Source organism: Tamandua tetradactyla, chromosome 20 (assembly GCF_023851605.1).
Source record: "Tamandua tetradactyla isolate mTamTet1 chromosome 20, mTamTet1.pri, whole genome shotgun sequence".
Lineage (NCBI taxonomy): Eukaryota > Metazoa > Chordata > Mammalia > Pilosa > Myrmecophagidae > Tamandua > Tamandua tetradactyla.
The window spans coordinates 43,022,179-43,048,237 of NC_135346.1; the positions used below are offsets into that span (position 1 = coordinate 43,022,179).

At 34.4% G+C, this 26,059-nt stretch overlaps 1 protein-coding gene across 1 annotated transcript in view; it reads left to right on the forward strand.

Moving 5' to 3' along the window:
• The first annotated feature begins 992 nt into the window (after positions 1–992).
• The window catches only part of GABRA1 (gamma-aminobutyric acid type A receptor subunit alpha1), a 49,191-nt gene continuing 24,124 nt past the window's right edge, over positions 993–26,059 (forward strand). Inside the window, exons 1-5 of the mRNA XM_077138091.1 lie at positions 993–1,066; positions 4,347–4,459; positions 17,050–17,117; positions 23,168–23,388; positions 25,836–25,918. Coding sequence (XP_076994206.1) covers positions 993–1,066; positions 4,347–4,459; positions 17,050–17,117; positions 23,168–23,388; positions 25,836–25,918 — 559 coding nt within the window. The remainder of the gene's footprint in view (positions 1,067–4,346; positions 4,460–17,049; positions 17,118–23,167; positions 23,389–25,835; positions 25,919–26,059) is intronic.

The following is a 26,059-nucleotide window of genomic DNA, read 5'->3' on the forward strand; positions in this document are numbered from 1 at the left end:
TTCACCAATAGATAAAAAATTCTTTTTTTAAAAAAATCTTTGAGCCCTCCCTAACTCTTCATTCCTCCAACAACCTAATACCAAGTCTAAATTCAACAATCAGCTGGTGATTGATTGCACTTTACCTAAGAGGGAAAAAAGATTGCCTTATTCATGCAAAGCAAAGCACTCCAGCTTCCATCTGTTTGAGATGAAACATTTTCTATTAGCAACCTGGCAGAATCTGAGACGGCTTAAAAGATATCTGTAGTCATGTTTATGTGCATTTATGTGTGGTTTGTATGTGAGACAGAGATTAGCACATGGCTTGATTATAAAGTGTGTCCTTTAGTCTCACAGAAGCATTAGCGAGCATTTTTAACAGGCAATCACAGGCAGTGAATATAAGCATGACTATGGCATTCAACAGTGTGTTTCTTATGTTTTGTTTTAAAAAAGAGACACATAGAGCTACTTCTGAATTCAAGCTACTTCTAGAAATCCAGGATGACTTCAGCCATCAAAGCCTGTTAACCTATCCCTTCTCATCGCAACTCCCAACATGCTCTCCCTGCCACAGACACCAACCTAAAAAATTCCCATGCACAGTTCAGCCATGGGAACTCAAATCAGAAAGGTCAAAATTTTCAGATTATAAACAGCAAGAAGAGAAGAAATCACACCATATTGGAAATATATAACCTAGAGAAAAACAACTCACAGTTTTTATGTTGAGCCATACTCTCACCTGAAAACATTTCAACTTGTATTCTTTTACAGGAGAATTTAAGACACCGATATATTTCTGAATGGAGAAATGGAAGGGAGAGTGGAGAATGGATGGTCCAGGTCTCCATGGCTTCCAATGAGGTGTCATATCCCAGTGAGGTCACTTCCTGACTTCAAAGCATTCATCTGAACTGCCCCAGTCAGCCCTAGTGGTTATAACCTGATGTCTCTTGCAAAAGGCATTGATCTCTACTTGTTCTACTTTTCAGCCGCACAAGCCCGCGATGAAGAAAAGTACGGGTCTCTCTGACTCTCTTTGGGCCTGGACCCTCCTTCTGAGCACACTAACTGGAAGAAGGTGGGGACGTTTTATTTTAAATCTGCATGAACATTTCTGTAACTTTTCATTTATTCCATTAGGGGGAAGAAAATTGTCCTTGGATGAATTCATGACTAAGGGAATTCAGAAAACTTAACTGTAATAAAATTCCAGCTAAGAATAAAGAAGAGTAGTATGAAAGAGTAATCTTCTTATTTGCATGGCATGTTGTTAAAATAAACAACAAATCCTCATTAAGGAATGTGTTACTTCAACATTTGAGTTTTAAATTTAACTTTTCACCATTCAGTTGTAAATGAATAAAACATGCTGTTTCCTAATTCATAGAAAAAGTGACCCCAATTGATTTCTGTCTACTGTATAAGTTGATTTTCCCAAAAGGAAATGTCTAGACAATTCTAAAGATCGTAGAAAAACTTGCAACAATATGGAAGTGATACATTTAAAATAATATTCGGAACTTAAAGTCATACGTCTCTGTAAATGCATATGTATACTATATTTTGTGAGCATTATTTATATAATCAAATAGAAGTGTAATATGCCAGACACGTATTTAAGAATATTAGGTAAAATTGCACTCTACTTATCCAGTGCAATTACTCTGGAGACAAGTTATAAGGAAAATTTAATAAGCTTTACCATATTCAAAATATTTGCTAATAGTTCAATTTAAACATGTAAATATATTGTAGTAACATCTATAAAAACAGCCATTTGTTCCAAAGTCTTCTCTGAATGGCTTATATATTTCTTGGGTAGCATATTCCCATGTCCCATGAGGAAACTTTATCATGTATAAAAACATCTCAGACTTCACTAAATTGTAATGGAAAGTGAAACTCTGTGAGTTAAGAAAGAGAGATGGAATTGGATGGAAAGTCACATGAAATTTAGGAAGTTTTAAAATTAAGGCATTTCCCGTTTATACTTTTTGCTGCGTATATGGTGAACACTGCCCTGCAAATTAACAGGAAATATATTATTGTCAGATACTCTTAATCTGAGGAGTTAAATGTTCCTCACTGCCTTTGAAAAATTATGTGAAGTGTTACTATTGTAATGACCTGTAGATGGAGTCAGTGTACAGTGTTTTATTATATAGTGATTTGTATGGAATCAAAACGAGGTTCTGTAATTGACATTTCTCTTCAAATAAATATTCAGTTCAGGAAACACTACATTGGCATAAGTGTTTAATACCAAATAGATAAACTGGATTTTTATCCTAGGGTACGTCTCCTGCAATTACAATTGGATGTGGTAAAATAGAAGTAACGATAAAGAGCCTCATTAGAAAATTATATAAAAGGTCACCATTCAAACTGGGTTAGAAGAATTGGTCTCCTTGGGGTGGGGGGTGGGAGGGAGTCTCTCATGGCATTTGCATTTCGAGGCAAACTCTTGGTGTTTGCGACATTTATAAGATACACCCAGAAAAAAAAAATTTCCCTGATTTTGACATAAGCTGTAAAATATAGGGAATGAAGGTGGAGGTTTTAGAAAACTTCCTATTCTAGAGAATATTAACAACCTAATTGTGCTCTGTTATGTCACCCCAACTCATATTCCCCCCTTCTTATTTTATCTCTTTCTTCCTTAAAGTATTGAATCAAGCCCTCCTCAAAGCTCTAGGTGTGCTAGCACTTCTTTTCTACTTTTCTCAAGATGACCTTCTAATACCCTTGAAAGATGCATGGAGAGCAGTTGGTTTTGTGACAATGAATTTGTGTAACTGATTTTTAGCATTCAGAAAACTATTTCTGCCTTAATGCTGTCATCTGCCAACAAGACACCCTTGAAGACACAGAGCTCATTGAATATTTGATTTCAAAAACCAGCAAGGTGGTTAATTTTGCCAAAAGAAAGAAAACTCTCAAACTACGGGCTTAGTGTTGGTCTGAGGACAATGAAAAATTGTTTCATAGGGACATGTTTCATATATTTAATATCATGGCTAAATTTGAGTCATAATGCATATATTGAATTAAAATTGTATCAAAAAATGGCCGTTCCATTTTGCTGATGCAAAATTAATTACCTACAAAACTATGTTTGCTTTTGAAATGAGACTGATTGCATTGCTTGCTCTTGTCAAATAAATGAATTCTGGTTTCAAATGTTACTGTTTTTCTAAGATTTATCATTTAGGTGAACACATAAGAGTAAAGACAGAAGCATATTAAGTGAAGCATGTAGAATGATACATTTGTGGCAGTTTTTTAGTTTACACCCTCTATTCCTTTTTTACTCAAGGTCAGAGCTTTCATGACATATTTTCACGAGTGTGATCTATCCTAAGATAGAAACTCCTCTCTAAAAGGATTTTTGAGATGCCGTACGAATCATAATATTAAATATGATTCAAGGAGCGTAGATGGCGATGCGAATTTATGAAATACAAAATATTTGAACTGTGGTCAATGTTTATCTGAAGTTAAAAAACTAGAAATCATAAGGGAAACAAGCTTCAACTTCAGTAAGATTTAAATAGAAAGAATTATTCCAATATAGAAGAATGGGAATAAAGTTTTAGATTGAAAGTTGAAGAAAGCTGGATTCTAGCTTGAGATCTGCTCACAATAGACGTGTCTTCTTGAACAAAACTCTAAAACTGGGCTAGAGTTTAGTAAATCACAAATCAATTGCTTTGAATTATATGTATTCAAAGGTCTCTTTTACCTCAAGACTGGAATATGACAAAAATTCAGTTAGAGGTTGTATAGATAAATAATAAAAATGGATTCATAAACCTTATGGGGAATGTATTTTTCACACTGGTGTAAAAACCTAATTACTCCAAGAAAACATTTTTTTTCTGGTTTGTTCATATAAATGACCTAAAGGAATAATAATTTTTTAAAAAAGCAAAACAATAGAGATGCTTATGAAGTCGATGAAGGTGGAGATGTTGTAGGTGAAACCTTAGACTTTTGCTATGTGTTAAATTATGGGAAAAAACCTATTATCTATTCTGAATATATATATATATTTGGGAAATAATTTCCCATAACTGTTCATTTCCTCACAGGAGCTAACAATCTGATTTGCCTAAAGAAAACATGAATTAGAAGATGACATACTGAGAATTCAAAAAGGAAGGGCACCAATCTCATTTCTTGTAAAAACAGTAGAAGTTAAAATATGACATCTCTGACTTTACTAGGAGGAATTTTCAAATTGAGATTTTGATATATAAGTGTATGACGGTAGCACAATCTGATGAAGGCTTTGTTTGGAAAGACATTTTATTGGAAAGGTATTATTTAGCCATTGCTTCTCATTATGCTTTTCTCAGCTATGGACAACCCTCATTACAAGATGAACTTAAAGACAACACCACTGTCTTTACCAGGATTTTGGACCGACTCTTAGATGGTTATGACAATCGACTGAGACCAGGATTGGGAGGTGCGTCCTATCATTATATTTTGTTTGACTACAAACATTACTAGGCAGTTTTTTTCTCTCTAAATGTTGACGTAATAAGAATGGTAGCTAGTAGTTTAATGGGTAATACTATTTTTTTTAACAGATTGCTCAATTTTGAATTAAGTTACCATGATAGTTTCACGTGAATATCTATACATTGTAAAAGGCAGACCCAAACTTCTCATAATGACATGAAAAAAAAATGTTACAAAACTTGACAGGCACAATGTTTTCTGTGTAATGACTTGATTATACAGGAAAACCAATGGGGGAAATATTCTTCCAGCCCCAAGACTGCACCTTCTTTGTTTAGCATAGCTATGTCTGCATTGAATTAAAAAAAAATCTCCGATTGTATTGATTTAAACATTTATTTTGGAACATTACACATTGATTCACAATTTTGCGTTAGTGGCTACCACCCTTAGGTGAAAAGATAATGTGTTTGACTTTATATTCTAATGTGTTCTGCAGCAAAATTTTGTTTTCTTTGATATATCAATTAATTAGTTATGTTGACGAATTTCTGCTTAGGAAGAAGATAGAACTTAATAACATAATATTTATAACAGTAAAAGTAAATAGTCCTAACAGTGCACACTTATTTGAATAACCTTTGAATGAGATAATCACATTATCTTATTTGGCTAAAAAAGACTGACCGAGCCAAAACAAAATATTGATCGCAGAGTAAAGTAAGTAAAGTAATGAAATTAATAGTTGTTCAAAGTCACAAAGAAAGCCACAGTTAGAAACTGTGATTCATAACTATGACTTATGACCCACCTTTTCCAAAGCATTTGTAGAAATAATTTCCTAGCAATGTTGAAATAGCTTTTAAACAGCAGTATTAAGAACATCACTTCTTCATTTTAAGAAATTCGGATATGTAGAGTAAGAAACTTTAAGTTTAAGAAACTTAAAATTCTTCACTTAAGAAACTTAATTTTCTTACTCCTGACTCTTAAACTTACTCTTAAGAAACTTAAGAGTGAGAAGTCTTATAACTGAAAGATAGCATGAATACAGATTTGTTTAATATTTATATAATATAAACACATTTGTATCATGGGTCTGTTTCATGAGAACATGATACATGGGTCTCATGTATCATGAGAACTGCCAGGTGCCATGAATGTCTCAGAAACTTTAAAGCAGATGCCTTGTCAAAGCCACAACTCATATCTGTGTCATAGGCCTCTCTTATCAATTTCAAAAATTCATTTTAGGACACGGTATATAGATTCCTTTTGGTTTAGTTTCCACCACGCTTTCACTTATTATGCTCACAAAATGTGGAGCATCAATTTGTACATGATATGTCAATACAGTGTCTGTGTACCTCTAAATATTTGGATTTGCTTCAGGAAAATTCTTCTTGATTCATAAAATTTTAAATAAATTTCAAAGACTGCAGGTAGAGGAAAAACTTACAAAGGGAAGAAATAGTCCAATAGTGATAGAACTTTTTAAAAGGTATTCAAAATATTGATGGGAATGTGTCTGATTTTCTTATTAATTCTCCTTCCTGCTTCATAATATCAACCCCTACCAAATCAACAACATTTTATAACATGCAAAAACCTAGTTTCATCCTAGTTTAGAAACTCCTACCTGTCAACATGTGAACATGAGTTTCTTCTGAATGATCTGACCATAGGGTTAAATTTGTGAACAAAAATTTACATGCACACACACACACGCGTCTTTTCTCAGTGATCAAGTGTATGATTAGATTGTTGCTCAGAGTACAAGGAACATGCCCATGATGACTCATTTCTATTTCATTGTGCATTTACTGTTTAATAAATGTGCATATTAACTCTTTAATCAAGCATAGCCTAAGCAGGAAGCATTTTATCTATCCTCGCAGGACACATAGACTGCGGAGAGCCACGGAACGTGAAGATGTGAAAAGTAGAATAAGAATAGTTTGAAAAGCTCATTTTTAAGACTTGAGATCATGGTAGATTTGTTTACAGAAATAACTGCATTAATTCATACTGTGACATTACTATTTTGGAAGAATTTACTTTAATTTATTTAATTGTAAGAAATAATAACCGATAGGCATGTGCTTAAAGAACAGAAATAAAAGTTTTCCAAATGTAGATGAGGTATCTTCTTTTAATTGAAATGAATATAATATGCTATAGAAATGGAGATTTTAGGTATTCGGGAAAATTATAAGAATGGATTTGCTTTAATCTTTACTAAAGATGATTTTCCTGATTTTTCTGATTCCTGGAACCACCAATTTTAAGGACACTTTGACAGTATATATTAAAGCAAATGAGAAACTATTTCAAACAGTTTCCTCTATTTTGACTCTAAATGTATTACCCCAAAATATACCTCAAGCAGATGAGAATGTAAGAATTATGAAAAAGATTTAATACTGACTAAACTTAAACTTTTGATATTTTTTAAAGAGTGCAGTTTTTATCTTTAAGGGATACAATAACATATCCTTGTTTTGCATGTCTAAATAATCAATACTTTTTAAAAATGGTATGAGACTGTTTGTCATTAGAAAATGTCACTTTATTAAAATGAAACTAAATATGAGTTTTAGACATTTTTTAAAAGCATCATCAACTACAAAATTAGAGAAAAATGTTTAAATCATGATTCTTTGCTTCAGTAGATTGTATTATCTAAATGTTTCTTCTGAAAAATTAAATTATTTAATTTCACTCCTGTACTACAGTTTTCTGATAATTTAAATACGACACGCTGTTCAGTACAACCCCATTGCAAAATTTCCCCTTCATTTTACATGAGTAATTTGCTTTATGATGAAAAGACTGTATAGAGGAAATACAATCATTAACTTATAAAGAAGTAAAAGTTTCCTCTTAGTAGACTCATCATAGCTACTCCTTTTGCAAGAGAAATGGGTCTTTCTTCTTCGTTATTACAAATGTCTGGTTGTATAAAAATAACAACACTGTGCAGAGGCAGGATTATTTTGTTCTGACTATTTTTACAAAATAAAGAAATGTGATAAGCTGAGACTAGGCACTAATGTAAGAAACTTGCTTGTGCAAATTCAATATGATGTTTCACAGAAACACACACTATTTATGAAGATATAACATAACATGATTCTTTACAGATGCACACTTTCAGTTCGATAACTAAAATATATGAAATACATAATCTGGTTGACCTGGAGCAGAGAAATCAATTTGCAGATATTGTAACACAGTTTTTTGAAAGGTAACTTTTTCAGGGCCAGTAGTAATCCTGAGAAAGTGAAAATAATCGGATAATATAAAAAAGAGATGTCTTGGAAGGGATTGTTTTTTAAAGATAAGAGAGATAAAAGGATTAGGACTATGGACTTCTAAGAATTTAATATACTTCATTCAGGAACACAAGGAGAAAAAAGTAAGTTGGACATATTCATATATTAAGTATAGTGTAAATGAACACAAATTTAAATAGAGTTGAATTGAAATAGCAGCCAGAGAACACAAGTCAATGTTGTCAGTAGCTGCTGAATTATTCTTATTTATAATCCCTTTCTTTGGGGGCAAATTATGGAAGCTTTCTTCTTTTTTTCAATCAGGGACCTAGCAAAGCTTTGTAAAGTATAAAAGGATAAAATAGTCGTGAGAGAAAAAAAAAGATGAAAGGAAGATTAAAAAGGAGAGAAGAAAGAGCAAAACTGAGAGGTATAAAATAAGGAGAGAAAATGGAATGGAGAGTGAGAGGTGAAGAAAGTATATGAGAAGGAGAGGGAGAAAATGGGAAAGGAGAGAAGTGGGTAACAGTTGAATTGGTAGGTTCAATTGTCCCATGATTAATCAAGCTTTCTCTTTTAGTTTCAAATCAGAACCAAACTAAACTTTCCTAGGATAATTCATCTTCCAAGATTACTCCTTATTGCCAGTGCCTATAATAACATAAAGAAATGTGGGTTCTCTCCTGTTTCCTAAAAAAATTAAATGATGTTTTCTTGAACTGTACCATCTGGGTAAAATTTCAGCCACTATTCTAGTAGCTCAACCTACAGTGTGGGAGTAGGGCAAAAATTGCCCCTAATCATAGATCCAAACTTTAATCTGGAAGGAGGATTTCAGGTTTGAAGGATAATTAATGTCTTTCCAGTGACCTCTTTCCCTTCCCGTTCTGCCCCACTATATACATATACAGACTACATTTTATTTTTTATATGACAAAGTCCTCAGGTTAGCCAGGGTTGTGTTGTCCTGTGACATGTCTGTGACATGCCAGCGGGCTGAAAACTTTCCTTTCTTCTTCTTACAAAAGACACTTTATCTATAGACTAATTGAGTTAATTCCTTGAAAAACAGATGAGGACACAACCACATTTCCTGAAACTCAAACTTGGTTGAGCCATATTTTGGTGGAATCGGAGAATCATTTTCACCTCCCCTTTCTCTTTGGTGGTCATTCCTGGAAATATTTTTATGATTTCTAAATTAAACTTTATCTTGATGACAAATGTATAGGATAGAATCTCAAAGAGTCTATCATCAACCACAAAGATGTAGAAGATAAAGGAAGTCTGAGACATGAATGTGTACTCATCAGAGGACAAAGACGAATGGATGGGTGAATGGAAAATAGGCAGATAGGTTGGTAGTTAAAGAATGGACTTTATTCATTTCTGCTACGAACTTAGATATTTCTGTTATGATTTTATTGTTTCTCCTGCAAGTGTTGTAGTTTTAAAAATTTTATTTAATTGAGAGTACAAGTTGAGTATTTGTAATTGAAGTTTTTTCTCAAAATATTTAGCACTATATAATTTTTAAAAACCAATCTATGCCTAACAGCATAGATCTTAAAATTTTATCTCCTGATCTTGACATTTCCAATCTTGGATTATTTAAGCCTATATGAGATCTTTGTGACTCCCCGGGCCCAGTGACTCCAAGGAATTTCAGTGTTACTGTAAGCAACTCCAACTTGTAAAGCAAGGCAAGTGAGTTGGATATGCCTTCCAGCTGGAGAGATGCTGTTGGCTCCATAAGGAATTAGCTTGGGGTATTGAGTTCTGTTTCTTCATGGCAAAGTAACTAAAACTGGAAAACAGAGTGCCCTGCAAACAATAGGAGATTAATTTTTGTGATATTTTGTGCAACTTTGTAAAGTTTAGGTGATAAAAGCATAGGAAAAGCAGTAGAAGTAATGCTTTTAAAACAATCGCCTTTTGTTCCCTATCAAGAATATAAGACATTTGATAGTCATGTGTTCTTTTATTATTTTATTTTGTTTCCAGCAAATTGACATGTGAGATAATCATTTCACTTGTGTTCAATTAAGGCTAACGTACATACTTGTATTTGTCTTAAAAAGCTTAGCTTTCAAAAAGTAAGTCATGATATCTCAGTAGGAACATGATGCCTTTGGTTAAAAGGAAAATATTTTTAATTATTGACAATATACAAATAAATAAAAATAAGATAGGTTTATCCAATCCCTTCTTTCTGGTCACATATTCTTTACCAAAGAAATGGTATAATCATTTGAAATCCTACTCTAGAACCCTTCCTTTTGAATTTGCTTTACTTTTGTCTTGTACTTGTACTTTTAATGCAAGGTGTTTAACAAATGTGCAAACTTTGGCATAATGCAAAAATACCATGACTAGATAGTGCAAGAATGAAATTGAATTTTATGGAAAAAGCAGTTATTGAAAATCCAAGAGGAATTGTTAAAATAAACAAAAAAACACCTTTTAACCTTTACTGACAGACACCAGAAAATTTGTGAAATCAGCTCATATAATGGATCCAGCTTAGATACCTAAAGAAATGTTCTAGCATGTTTAGAAAACTTTCTATGCTCATCCTTTTATTCTATGTTTAAATTATCTACCTGATCAATACAAGAAATCTCCAAGATAAAATGTAGCCAGTGAGATGATGCCAACTTGTAGAGGTCATACTATTATAAAACAGCCTGTTTATCTGTGCACGTGTGTGTATATGTGTGTGTCAGGAAGAGAGTTACTCTTGACCTTTATACATAATTACCACTCCCTATCTTGATTCTAGTAGCTATGTGAAACCGTAAAAAAGTATTTTCTATAGATGACTGCTTTTGTAAGGCAGAAACTGACTTCTATATTTAAAATAGAGTGGTGTTGCTTTCCTGAGAAAAGAATCTCATATTTAATAGTTATGGGCCCGCCACTTTTGGTAATCTTAAGAAAATGAAAATCCAAATGGATGGCACCTCTCTCCAAGATTTTTATATGATTATTATCATATAACTCTAAGTGCTACGTGGAGAAGAACAGGTAATATGATGCCTCCAACTTATCACAGGGTTGCGCAATTTTGATCAAGATTTACATGGAACATAAGAACCCCATTCCATCAAAAGAAAAGTGAACAATCTTCTCCAAAGGTTGACCCCTCTCCAGATAGAAACTGCCCTTATAACATAAGGAGGAGTGGAGGCTTTTCTCAATGGAGGTGAGATAAATGTCCATGGCTATCAAATTTACCTTTTGCTGTGGGAATTGGTTGTATCGTGTGCATTCTTGGAGTCCAAAACCATAAAAAAAGATTAAGGATTGGGTACACACATGGATATTAAGTGTGGATATGGGTCTTTAACCCATATCCACACTTAGTATCCGAATATAACTAAGTAGCATTACTTAGGGAAAAATTGCCACCTTCTCTAAGGCATTAAGAGAATGTAGGCAGGCATGTTAACAGGAAATTAAACACAAGGAGCAAACTTGTTTCTCCAAGCTGAATGTCAAGGAGCTGAAACATTGCCCAGTCTAGGAGTCTATATTGATGTTTAAAGTGTGGAGCACAGGATGTTTTTAATTTCCAAACAGAATCATTCTAAATCGGGGTTTTGAAATACGCTATATGATGATAACTGATACCAGTCTGTTTAATGTCCATGCACTGAGTGCATCTATGAAACAAAGTAGCTTAAAGGTGCAATGCAACCATACACCTGGATTATCAATTATGAATTCATGAAACTAAGTCTAGCGAATATTACTCTCAGCTTCTCAGTAGACAGCATTCTTAGTAAAAAAATATGGCCAATTTAAATAAATTGCGTGCTAGGCATTCCTAATAAAGCACCACCTACAATATTTCGCTATTCATTCCCTCTTGTATATTTTTTATTACAGTCGTCTTTATAATTCAATATTCATAGTGCATCAACTATCTTCTTAAGCTGCAAGTAACATCACTTCACTCCATTATCCAAAGGTTTCCTATTGCATTAGAAAAAAAAAAAACGGCTTTTTTTCTGTCACCCCAAGGCTCTTCATAAGCAGTCCTTTTTGCCTCTGGTGCCTTTTCTTCTATCATGTTCCAGCATTATGAGGCTCCGGCTATTCTGGACTTTCTGTTTCTTAAACATAATACAGTTATTTTCACTGCATATTCATTGTCTTGTTCTTTACTTTCCTTGAAACACCTTTCCTTAGATTTTATATGGCTGATTTTTTCTCAGTTTTCAGGTCTCAGTTGAAATGTCACCTGTCCAGAAAAAAAAAAAATCCTCTCAAAGCATTTATAATGATCTGAAAGTTACAAGTATGGTTCTTTGTGTGTATATGTTTGTGCACAACTCTATACCTATTTTCCATCTGTCTGTTTATCTAGGTAGCTATCTAATCTTTTCCCCTAAGTCTATGAACTAAGGTAGAGAAGAACAGAGACATTTTCATTTTTGTTCACCATTGCATCACTATTATTTAGAACAGTGCTTCCGGGAATGTAGAAAATGCTCAATAAACATTTGGTTAAATGAATGCATCCTATAAATGAGCCTTGAAGGGTTTTTGGTTCCACTGTCTTATTTGATCCTCATTTCAATGCTGTGTGGTCGGTTGTGCAGGTACGATTTCTTCATTCAGAAAGTGAGAAAATAACCAAAAGACGGGATTGTTCCAAAAATCATGTAGTTTGGTTTTTGATGAAAATCAGAATAAAAAATCTGAGTATTTTGATTCTGAATTCAAAACACTTACTACTTATTATACTACACTACTTTTTTCATTTCTACCTCAAGCACAGTTCTCTTTTCTAATTGTCACTTTAAAACATCTGTTATTTCAATATGTAGTATGATAACAACTTTTGTAAGAAATTCCTAGTAAGAACAAGATCTACCTTTGTCTAGCAGTTGTTTTGCATGTGTAGTATATGGTACAGTATGCATGTATATTTATATACTTGTATATATGCATATGTTTATGTATGTATGTGTGTATGTATAACACATACACACGCATACTACTGAATGGTGTGCCTGTTTAAATATTGATTTCAATTTATTTATTTATCATCAAAAACTTAATTTACATTGATGTATGATTTTGATATATCTGCAACACTGAAATAGCAATCATCATTTTCATCATCTTGTTTTATATCACTCTGTGCCAAGTTCTTCTCTTGAAATCTTGAACATATGTACGCCCATATGTAACATATTTGTATTATTTTAAAGAATCTGTCAACATTTTTTACATTGGACATGGGAGGATTATTATGAAGAAATATTTGATTGCAAAATTCCTTGGTGATTAATGTGTTCTTCGAACATTTCTTCCAAGTGAGTTATTTTAATTGATTTCCATTTCCAGACAAGTCCCTAGTTACGTAAAGGGTTCACTCGTATATAACTTTGGCTAGGTATATAATTGTTTTTGCTGAACTTCATTAGAGGTTCCTGATTCACGTTGTTTGCTTTTAAATAGAATATATCAAGTACAGAAATATCTTGAATTTTTTCTCATATGATCTAGAGATAGGCCTTTGGGACATTCAAAGTATTTCTAATAGTCCTTTAGAGTACGATGTTGCCAATAAATTATGACATTAGAACATATAATTAGATTCTAGTATTCCATATACATATTTCATATATACTATGATCAAAATATATATAAATAATAAAACTGATTACACATATAATTATGTGGGGCATTTCAAGTGATGGAGAAGGCAGAAATTACTAGAGCTTCCAATCATTGGCAAAAGGACAAAAGTCCCCCTAGATCTCAGCTGAAGTGCATACGTTTAAACACATCTATTTTAGCCAGGTTCCAGGTCTAAAGAGTTCTTTCTTTGCCCATAAAGAGAGTCAACGACGTCACTATTTAGAATTTGGTCGAAGTTCATTCACAACAGTGCTCTGACCACTTTACTCCTTTGAACTCAGGATTATAAGCCTTCTGCCTTAAAGAAGAATGACCTCACATACCACTCAGGAGATTCCTGGTGAGCCACAGTGAAAGATGCATTTTTGGTCAGAGAATTCTGTCCCTTGTCATTGAAATTGTACTTGGCTGAGTAATGATGTGATTTGAGGGTAATTATTAAATACATATTTGACTAGGAAAAATATATAAGCACATTCATTAAGATCTTAACAGTGAATGCATGTGGTCTGGGATTCCAAGGTATTTGTATGATCATATTTTTCTGCCTTTTCCAAACTTATAGTATGAAGCTGTGTTTTTTAAAATAAATAACATAGTTTGTTATATCGGTCTTAGGCTTACTTTAAACCTTTTGTCATGTTGCATTCTCAAATAAGTTTGGGAAGCACAGAGGTAAAAAAGGTAAACCAGATTTATTTAAAATGTGATTTTTCAGAGATGGTAACACACTAGTGTTCTTGTTGAATCTTCCAGATTCAACAGGATAAGCAGAGTTTTCCCACCACTGAAATTTTTTTTCCAGTGGAACACTCAATAATATCTGATGGTAGTTCAAATAAAATTGTTTGGATATGTGGCAAGGGAAAGTATGGAAAGAGATTGTTTTCCTTTTGTAATTAATTATATTCACCCCACTCAAATTCCATACGGTATCCAGAATTTCATTACACTGGGTTCTCTCCTCTTCTTATGCTACTACCCTTTTCATTTAGTCATTGGGTGGTCACTGTAATTCCCCAAGGACAATCTTCAGTTTAGGGGCTTAAAAACTTTGCTACCATGGTGGTGCGATGGTGGCTCAGTGGCAGAATTCTCACCTGCCATGCCAGAGACCCGAGTTCGATTCCCGGTGCCTGCCCTTGCAAACAAAACAAACAAACAACAACAAAAAAAACTTTGCTACCATAAACTTAGAGTTTGAGAGTATGTTTGGAAAAGAAGAAGGATTAAAAGCAAAAATCAGAAACTATTTAAGGAATGTGTATGTTTAGATTACATGTTAACAGGGACATTTTAAAAAGTCATGGGGTAGGGATATGTGGAAATATACCTGAAATATTGCAATGGAGAGTTTGGGTGAATCTCAGAGGCAAGTGGTTAGTAGAAAATAAAATGCAATAAGCAAAGATGATGAGCTGGTAAATAAGCTTAGGGGCAAGAGTAGATAGAAGGTAAAACATAAACTTAAGCAATTTATTTGTAGCTATTTATGTGAAGTGATTATCATATATGCCTAATAATTTACAACATGGTAACAATTATGCATGGAAATAAATGTGTAACATTCCAACCTTGTTTTGTGTTCTATTTGTACAGAAATATTTTTGCTTGGGATTTTAGGCCTTTTTAACTGGTTGCTTATATAGCATGGTCCTCTTTTAACAAACTACAAATGTCAGGGGAAAGTACTTGACAAGTGGACACCTCACTTCTTTTGAACATTTTCTCATGGCAGATAATACACACTGGTTGTTTCTAAAACATTGAGGGAGCCATTTACTGTGGAGACAGTATTTCCTAGTTATTCCTTGGGGATCACATAAAAGTAAAGAAAGTATACTTTCCCTACACCCAAGAATTAAATAATAATGTCATTGGACAGAAGTGCTGCTTCAAATGGCCAAGTACATGCAAGTACTCACATAGGGTGCAATATTTATTTCCCAAATGAGCACACATCAGTCCTTACTGGTAGATTCCCACTGCAATGGTAAAAACTGATAAAGACTGATATAACTTTGATCTTATAGGTGCCATTCAGTTCCATATGATACTTATAGTTTGGAAAGGACTAAAACTCAGCCTGGGGAATAAATATGTCAGGTTGAGTCAACCAGTTGGGGAAGAATCTGTAAAAGAGTTTGGGCAGTTCAAGATGGCTCCTTTACTTGACCCAAAAAGGAAAATGATGGAAGCAAAAGGACATAAGAGAGCTCAGAGAATAAGATGAATTCTAATTTTTGTGAATATAGAACATGTATTTCCTTTTTATTATTGTTTTTAGCTGAAGGGCAGTCCTGAATTTCTACTAAAGTATAAGCTGAGTTGTGTCTTAAGAATTAACAGATTGTGATTAAGAAACAGAGTTAGTCCTGTAAAATATGTATATATAGAGAATGTGTGTGATGGTCAGAGAACTGCAAATGTTGAGAGAATGACTAATAAAAGGAGTGAGAATGGGGATAATATTAGAGGATAATTAATATTTGACATAATTCTCATATCAAAGATCTCCTCTTAGCAGTTTGGAACCAATGAAATTGCAAAAAAAATGATTTTGAGGGAAAGTAATTGGATTTGTTAGATAAAGGAATGTTTACACTTCCAAATTATTTTAGCATTTGCTATACACACATGAACTTCTAAAGGAAAATTCATTTAAAATGTATTTTAAAATGTATTTTAAAAAGTGACTTACTGAGGAATAAAGCTCAACTCTTGATTTTTCAAGGAATTCATGTTTGCACATATCAGATCATTTTTTAATGCCCTATGCCAGTGATATGGATGTCCTGCTAGATGAAAGAAATTTCTTAAGATACTGGACCATTATTTCCCAGAACTAAAGGTGTAAATTATCAACAAAATTATCTTTTCCATTATCACCCTGCCACAAATTGTTTCCTTTATTGCAAGCGACATTTTTCTGTTTCTTGGTAAGTGGCTGTATTTCTTTGTAAATGGCTACATTGAGTTGCCACAGACATATAATAAATATGCTTTATTGGTTAACATACATTCCATCAGAGGCCAATAAAATAAAATCATGTTAGGATGTGGAATGGAATCTACTAAACGAATTCTTTTTATGCCATCACATGTTCTCCTCATCCTCAAAATTCAACAGACTTATAGAGGTTTTCAGATTTTTCCCAGGGAGTAATTTGATTAATGCAGTTATGATTTAGTGCAAGAAGGTAAATTCATTTATAAAACATACTCTTTGTGTCCTTCAAAAGTTAATAAAACTTACTAAAGTATGCCATATACCTCCCAGGAGTAGCCTAAATACTTTGAGGATCTGCCTAGCTTGTGTAAAAATATTTAAGCTTAAACCTACACTATTACTATTATAATGTGAAATGGCTTAGTATCATTTAGGAAAGTGTATCCATACTTGAAAAATTCATTATGCCAAAGATGAATTATCCATAAAGACTATACCTCCCAAAGTGGCATATTTAGGCTCCATTCTCTGTTGAAAATATTAACTGTGAAATTTCATGTGTAAGCAGTAAATTATCAGAACCACACAGTGGACCAATTTTAGAAATAGCTAATCAAAGCCAATGAATTTCCCATTTGGGTATGAATACGTGTTGGTGAGATCTAATAAAGGATGCTGATAGTCACTCACTGTCCCAATTTCCTGCTTCAACAGAGCGTGTAACTGAAGTGAAGACTGACATCTTTGTCACCAGTTTCGGACCTGTTTCAGACCATGATATGGTAAGTGACACTGCATCTTTGGTTTCCTGAGGATTTTTTTTTTTAATTTGACTTTTAAAAGGAATATATAGACTAAGTGTCTAAGGAGCAGTCCGAAATAGCTTGGCTATATCTTTGTGTCTCTGTGTGCATAAAATGCAAAATACATTTATAAATTTATATTTATGTATGTAATGCTTATATAGTATAAAAATACCCATTTACTTCCAAGACCAAACCTATTGCTACAGTTATCAACCACTGCAGCCTTTGCAGACTTCTTTTCTCCCATCCCTGAAATGATTATTTTGCTCTGGTTGAGGTTCTGCAAGCCAGTTAGTGTGATTTACTTTTCATTTTAGGTAGGAGGCCATGTTAATTCAAGAATGCTGGGTTTTCAGGCAGCCAGCACCTTTTTAGGGTAGCCATAAATATTATAATTTCTGAATTATTTTTGTACTAAAATGAGAAAATGAATATAAAAAGCTGAGTAAATATTTGACCATAATTAGAGGAAAAATAAAGTAAAATACACCTTTGAGAAATACTTGGCTTCACTGCAAAACGAACCTATTACAATAGTACCAAGAGTGGGAGTGCGATGAATAAATACCTGATCTTTCTTTTCTCAGTCTGAAAACATTATCATGAATTTCTATTACATTTGGCGGGAGTTGGTAAGTCAGTAGAGCTGTGTAGATAGTGTATATTTCTCAATTCATAACAGCTAAGTTTCTACATGAGGATACCATCATAAAGAGGCTATGAAGACATACCATTACAAATCTTTCAAAAACACATTAATTGATTACTATTTTTAAACATTTTTATTGTCAAATATATGTATGGAAAAAAGGAATATATTTCAATGTACATTTTAACAAGTAGTTATAGCCCTTAACTCTCATCCTCCCCCCCTCAATTATTTACCCCTAGTATTGTTGTGGTACTATGAGGTATTCCTGTTAAATACAGATCATAGCATGTAATAGGTAGTTTTTCCGTATACCCTTCTATTATTTATTAACTCTTTGTACAAGTGTCATACCTTTAAGTATTTCATACATGATTTCTTTATCTTTGTAGTGTTAATTGATGACATATAATTTTAAACAACCCTTTTCAATCAAATTCACCTTCAATATGGCATTATAACTTACAATCCTGATAACAAACTACCATCACCTCTATGCATTTAAATTCAACCTCGTCAACAAGTCTGTACACATTACCTAATTAGTTATTAGGTAACTCCCACTTCTCTATCGGTCCCCTAGATTCTGTATTTTAACTCTGAGTTTGCATCTGAATACTATTTTTGAAATGCCCTTTTGTGGCATGATCTTCATGTAAATGTCCTCCAATTTCATAGTTGACCAGGATTCAGGATAAAAGTTAGAAAAAAATAATCATGCCTCAGTTTCCCAGGCTACTATGGCATATAATAAATACTCAACAAATGTCAGCCATTTTTACTGTGCAAGATATAAAAATACAAAAGTCATCTATCATATTATATTTATTCCTCAGACAACTCACTTATTCATGACAGTCAATTGATATGCCACTTTATTGGAACACTGTGAGTTTTATTATTATTAACTAAAATAATCATTCTCTGAGGACCTAGTTCTTTATGGTTTCTTTCATGTTGGAACTCAGTCTTTCTGTAGCATTATTTTCTCAATGCCACACTTAAGAACCTTTAATATGGTCCAATTCATCCTCTTCCCGTATTTCATATATTTTTTTTTAATTGAGATTTTCCCTCATTAACTCCCAACACTGATTATTTGCTGAGCAGGTTCAGACCTTCAGTCATTTGCACTGGTCCTGCCTGGGGGTAAGAGGAACAGCTCTAGGCGTCAGGTTGGCTGAGTTCAAATCTCACCACTATCAGCTGGGTGACTGTGGGCAAACCATTTCAGCTTCTAAGTCTTTGAAATGGGTGTGCTATTATAGTTACCTAAACTTGAAATATTTTTATGAATGTTTACTGAGATAAGGTATATAAAATATATCTCAAAAACTAATAGCTATTGTCATTTTTGCCTCAGCTCCTTATAATGACACGGTCCCTTGGAAATTTCCTCTTCTATCTACCCATCTAAATCCTATGTTTTTTGCCAGGGTTCAGTATTTCGTAATCCAGTTGCTTGTTGAAAACATTTTTTGATGAAGCTAATAACAGAATTAACTTCTTTCTGCATTCAAATCACATGTGTTGATTATCACACACAAGTCAACATTTTGCCACATATGCAATATCACTCTGTAAGATTATATCCTCATATAAATGTCTTATTTTCCTAAAGAGATGCCTAAAATGATAAAGACACAATTGTTTCACATCGCTCATTGCATCAGTACATTGCTTGCTTAGAGTAAGTGATGAATTGCTACTTACTTGGTGATAATTTAGGGACCGATGGTGTTAAAGATAATTTAGGGGCTTATGGTACCATAAAGGCCCCCCCAAATTGGTGTCTTTATGGTACCCAATAAAGTACACCTCTCTTCCCCATCTGAATTCTGAACACTTTGAGAAATGAGACAATAGAATAAATGATACAGGAAATGACATCATCATCTTTATTTCTCGCAATGATGATATTGCGGAATGTGGAGAAGAGGGTCTCAGAGTGTGTTGAACAGACAAGTGGGCTGAAGTGTGTGAACACCAGGCAGATTTGCCCACCAGTCGTGGGAAGTGTTGGCCTACCTTGCCTTGGGTGAGCACGCCCATGGCGATCCTCTGACATGGAGACGTGCAGCAGAATTTGTGTTAGGGACAGGCAACATCCAAAAAGGAAAAGACAAGAGGAAGGGGTTGAGAATGGGCAAACATCATTTCTTTTTCCAAAGTGACTCATCAGATTAAATTTCTTCACTTCCCCCACTCCCCACTGGCAGAACGGAATGAAAGCATGGGGATCATTCAGGAACAGCACACACCAGTTATAATGATGAACATACTTTGTTTTTTCTTTTTAATTGGCAATTCTGTCTCTGTCCCCAGTACCTGACCTCATGCCTCACATAGAGGAGATGCTCCATAGGGGCTGTTAAAGGACAGTTGCTAAATAAAGCCAAGTATAATCACAAAGTTTTCTCTTGAAAGATATTAGGCATGCCTTTGAGTGTTCTGTTCAGATTAACTGTGATTTAAAGAAACAATGATTTTTCTGTCTTCGAGTAGAGGTAGTCATCAAGATGTTATTACTGCATTAACTCTGGAACTACTAGGAATTACTCTTTGTGTATGACATTTGGTCAATTATCAGATAGGAAGAGGTGAAAGAGGGCAGAAAGTCAGTGACACTCCCCGTTGCCTGAAACTTCTGAACCAGACAGTGTTTAAATTGTTCTGTCAGTGGCTCAAACTAGTCATAGACCTGCAACTTACTTGCTAAGTAGCTAGTGAAAATTGTACCTGGCCACCGTGTTTTAGAAGAGTAATCATTTAAATTACAGTATGAGAGAATTATGCGTAAGGAAAGGCAATATGATTTAGAGGCAATCAGATTAGAAGACAAAATTACAAAGTTAATTTTTTTTTTCAAAACCGGAAAAGCTTTGTAGTTTTTAACGTGAGGACTAATAAAAATCAAATTAATAGTAATAATCATAATAACACCGCATTTTAAATGCTACAATATGCCAAACACTTTATAGATCATATTTCATCTAAACCTCATGCCAAACCTTTTGGCTAAGTGCTATTATTATCCACATTTTCGAAGGGAAGGAAGTGACCCAGCTAGGTAAGTGCAGCAATTTGAACTCAGGCCATCCGACCCTAGAGACACCATAGCTCCCAATGCTTCTGACTTCATCTGGAATAGAAAACAAAATTAGGACAACTCTAATTTTAGTTTAAAACCATTAATTGGCAATCAAACTGCACATCCCCAGGGCCCTAGGTTCTGACCGAAATACCCAGGTAGCACAATCATAGCACCCTGCACTCCATAGAACTTAAAATGTATTTCGTGAAAGCACACAATAGTTATTTAGGAACTTAAAGGATATTTGTGTAGGTCTTCAGAGTAAGGCTCGCATGCTCCCAGGACCTACTTTAATGAACAGGGTAAGCCAGAGAGACTCCACCCGAAAGGTGGGGGCTGACACACTAAGGCTTGAACAGATTCTTCAGCAGAACTTCCCCTGTGGTCAGACAACTGTCTAGAAAACCCTGTTTTGCCTTCTGTTTTGGTTTTTCTTGGTTAATATGGGATTTTCTTACTTTCCTCAGGTTTTCTACCCTACTCAATTTTTAAAGAAATGGTGCCTTCTCATTTCCAGCTTTTTAAGAAATCTAATATAAATTTGCATTTATAAATAAATAAATAAAATGGGAGATAAATCTAATGGTTTCTTACATTTACTGAAAGCTCCTTATGTGCTAGGTAAGCTTCCAAGAGGTTCTCGTATGTTACCTTGCCGAGTTCTCATTATAGCCAGGTGAACTAAGTGCTGTGACTATCCCTATTTTATAGATGAGGAAATTTGGATTTGGAGAGAGTGAGAAACTTTGCGATGGTTTCTCAGCTGACAGACTGACAATTATTAGGTTTTGAATTTAAGTCTACAACTACTATTCTTTGACTCTCCTTCTTTCCTCCCTCTGACTCCAGCTTCCTAAAGAAAAGGACTCTGGTCTATATTGGTTCAGTGACCATGGGGGCAAAGCCATGTTGTACAAATAGTTACTCTAGCCACCTGCTGCTGCCATGACAACCGTGCAAAAGGGCAGGCTCAGAAAATGGGAGTTGAAATGTTAGCATTCTTTATTAGTCAGGAGCTTTTCACCATCAACTATTTTGCCTGGCATGTTATAAACACCATCCAATAATTATTGTTAATAGTTTGATCAATAGGGAATCAGCAATGCCAAATGTGTGCCAGAAGAATGCACCTTCAATTAATCTTTACCCAATCTGGCTTAAACCAGATAGTCATCCTCAGAAGGCATAGACACAGACATGGTTTATTTTGTGTGTACTAAAGAAAATATGCATAAGATTAAAAATACATATGCTTTCTTGATGCACCAGAGCTTCTAGGATTAAGAAAATGGGGCATACAGTTTCCAAGTTAGTCTTCCTTTCAGTTTGGAACATGCTAAGATTAATGGAGAACGTGATAGTCTTCATTTCAACTCACTGAGTTCCAAGTTTAGTGACAGTGTAGCAAGTACTGCAAGGAAGATGGATATTTCCCTTTTCAATTTTAGGAGCTGGTAAGTCACATTGCTTGTTTTCAGATTAACAGATGTTTGTCTCTGGGTATTTGCCACAAGGAATGCCATGTTTATCCAAATAAATAGATTCCTTGGCTGTGAATGATGATGAGCTTCACACATTTTTCATGTGTCTTATATACACACACACACTCACAAACACACACTTACATGCACTCACATTCTCTGCATTCCTGTTTAATTGGAAAAGATCCAAGTTTCTAGTTGAAATGGATTTGGAATTTTCACATGTCAATGATTCTCAATCATTTAAAAGAATAGAAAGTAATATCATTATCTGTGAAAATAATTGTACTTAGCCAAAAAGGAGACAGGATCATTCCACTTTAGAACAATGTTTGACTTGGGTTTGGGTGTTAGGTTATCAGAGATCTTGGGAGGACCTACAAAAAAGTAAAACACTTTTGGTCTATCTTTATGGCTGGGATTGTCTAATTTGAACATTCCCCACTGTATAATAACCTTTGACATGTGTTTGTTTTCCATTTGTAACATATTTAATATTTTTAAATGCTGGTGTGGTTGAGTGTGTTGCTTTCCTTTCACATATCTGGAAAGAAAACTGACAATATTTTTTTCTGGCCAAAAAATACTTCAGGCATTTTAGATATTTTTTTTAAAAATCCTTCTGCCAACCCAAGATTCTCCTGACACCAATATGTACAGGCTGCACAAGTTGACTTCTAAAAACGTCGTGCAGCTCCTATTTTGCTTCCAAAGTTGTGAAAATTATGCTTTGTCTGTGTCAGATATTTGCATTGCAAACGACTGCACAGTGAATTTCTTGCCATTTTCTAAAATTACCTAGGAATATACAATAGATGTATTTTTCCGACAAAGCTGGAAGGATGAAAGGTTAAAATTTAAAGGACCCATGACAGTCCTGCGGTTAAATAACTTGATGGCAAGTAAAATCTGGACCCCGGATACCTTTTTTCACAACGGAAAGAAGTCGGTGGCCCACAACATGACCATGCCTAACAAACTCCTGCGCATCACAGAGGACGGCACGTTGCTGTACACGATGAGGTGAGGACTGCTGCGCTGCTAGTCACACTCTCTGCACTTCTTTTCCTTCCCCCTCAAGGCAGTTGCCAAGCTGGTAATCTAGGGCCTATTAAGCCAGGTTGGGGCATGTGTTTTTTTGTTTGTTCATTTTCCAAAACTATAATAACTTCCCTGCTGTGAGGCATAAACTTGTTGAAATAGTCTGCAAGTATTGGAATGTTAATTAGAGCGATTGGAAAAAAATGGGGTAAAAATGTTGACCTATATATCAAGTAATACAATAGCACAGTGTATCTCTCCAAGCTGCTCTGATTCAGTATGAGAAACTCTCTCCTTCTTGCAAACCTCAAATATCCCTGTGTTCCAGTAAGGCCTAGATTTAGTTTCTAGAAGCTATCTGAAAGGGTATATCTGCAGATGTTTCTACTCAAAAGGAAGGGGAAGCAGATAGAAAATAAGAGCTATGGCATTCTTAACAGGAAACAGACTCGAGTGGAAAATATATATTTTGAAGACATATATAAACTCAGATTGGGGTCTTTAACTAGATTGAGAATATAAATTGTCTTCATTTTGCTTAAACTGAAGATTATGCATTTTTTATGGTTTATGAAGATTCCCCCCTATTCAGGCTATTAGAAAACCCTGCATATAATGAAGGCTCATTACCCTCTTGGTTGAATGAAGAAAACATGAATAAAATAAAGGTTTGAATATTTTTAAAGAAGAAAAGAGGCATATAAGGATATCTTCAATTTATGAGAAATTAGACATTGCCCAGCCCTCAACCCTGAGCGAAGCAATTTTACCTCATGATAACTGATAAGAATATTGTTTCTGTGGATCTGGCCAAAGCTTGGCAGTTCAGATCATGCCATTATTCCTTTGGTATAAAAAGCTAACAAAGGCAAAGTCTTTGACTTGGTGGGTTGGATATGCATGGGGATAGAGTGATATTTTGTCTTTATAAAGCTTCCAGAATGCCCAGCTTTTCATACACAGGTAGCCAAACCAAAATTTTAAAAAAATGCTTAAAAAGTCACGTTAAATGTTGGGCCCCGATAGAGGGTTTTTGTACAAAGTCAACAAGAATGCGGAATAAAAACTGACCCAAAGAGAGAAAGCAAATAGAGAACCAATGGACACGTGTCCAGACTTTGCTACATCATCCCAGCCGGCCTTGTTTGTATGTGAAATTTGAACTCTTTTCCTTCTAATCACCCTGTGCTTGTATTTGAGCCTAAATTTGGTGTTCAGTCCTCCCCACTGGCAATTTTCTGGAGAGAAGTTTGCATTTTCTGAGTAATTTACCAATAAACGTTTTCTGAAGTATTCATTGTTTTTCATCAACTAGCCTATTTCTCCCATCCTCTAAATTCCTTATCACCTTTGCTAACACATTCACTTTCCTTAGTGTTTTAACTGTCAATTAAGAATGCATGTTTAATTGTCAATTTACACATTTCATATTTTCTGTAGTCAATATTTTAATCACAATGATTTTACTGGCCCTAAAATCATCTTACCACATTTCCTGAGACAGTTGATAATATGAGTAAATATATTTTTCAAAAGTACCTATGAGAGAAATGGGTATAAATTCTCTGAATTCCACAAAATTACATCAAATATATTTCAGCACCTTCCATTTTAACCACCTTTTTTGGGGCATGGGTAGGCTCTGGGAATTGAACCCTGGTCCCTGGCATGGCATGCAAGAATTCTGCCACTGAGCCACCACTGCACCACCCTAACCATCTTTTTTTAAGAAACATTGGCAGAATGCATATTTCCAGAGCATAAAAGAAACAACAGAATCATGGCTTCAGTTAGGTAATGAATTTGTAAAATAAAATTAAATGGCTGGAATATATTAAGAAAAGAGTGAGAGCAGCCATGAAAGAAAACAGAATCACATGTAAACTCTCAAGGAGACTGTAGGTTAGTTTCTCATGAAGTTTGACAACTGGTTCTCCTCCTCCTATTGCCTCAATCTTTAATGCATTTCATGGTATTTTAGGGAAGGAGGAAGGAGAGTTGTACTTTGGAAAGGAAAAATTCTGTCTTCCTTGCTATCCATGTCTTCTTCTCAACCAAAGATGAAGTAGTATTTACACAGGTATTTATTTTTTTGCATCTAGCTTTGTTCTTAAGTGATATGATGTAGCTAGGTAGATTAATTAGAGATGCTTGTGTTTGAAAACAGCAGCAATGCATGCAGATTGCACAAAACCAGGTGTCACCTATTTTCCACAAACAAACAAAAATGGGTAGAATCTAGTCCCTATTTTAAATAATTCTTTTTAGATCATTTGATTAGCAGCTCAACATAGCTCTGCAGTTTGTGCCTGTCTCTCCAGCTTCATTAATATATTTATTACAGTAAGTAACACCATAATTGTATTTATAAGGGAGGACTTAATTTATAGGGCTCTTGTTTTTGCCCTTTCTTTCTCCTAATTGACAAGGCTGACGGTGAGAGCTGAATGTCCAATGCATTTGGAAGACTTCCCTATGGATGCCCATGCCTGCCCACTAAAATTTGGAAGCTGTGAGTAAATTTGTTTTAATTTTCTTTATTCTTATGAGAGAATAAGCCATTTTAGCAAGAGCCCTCCAATCAGTTATGTCTGTTAGAATGACAGATAGATAAAGGATATCAAATGCAAGTTTAAAGAGTGCTATTCTATAA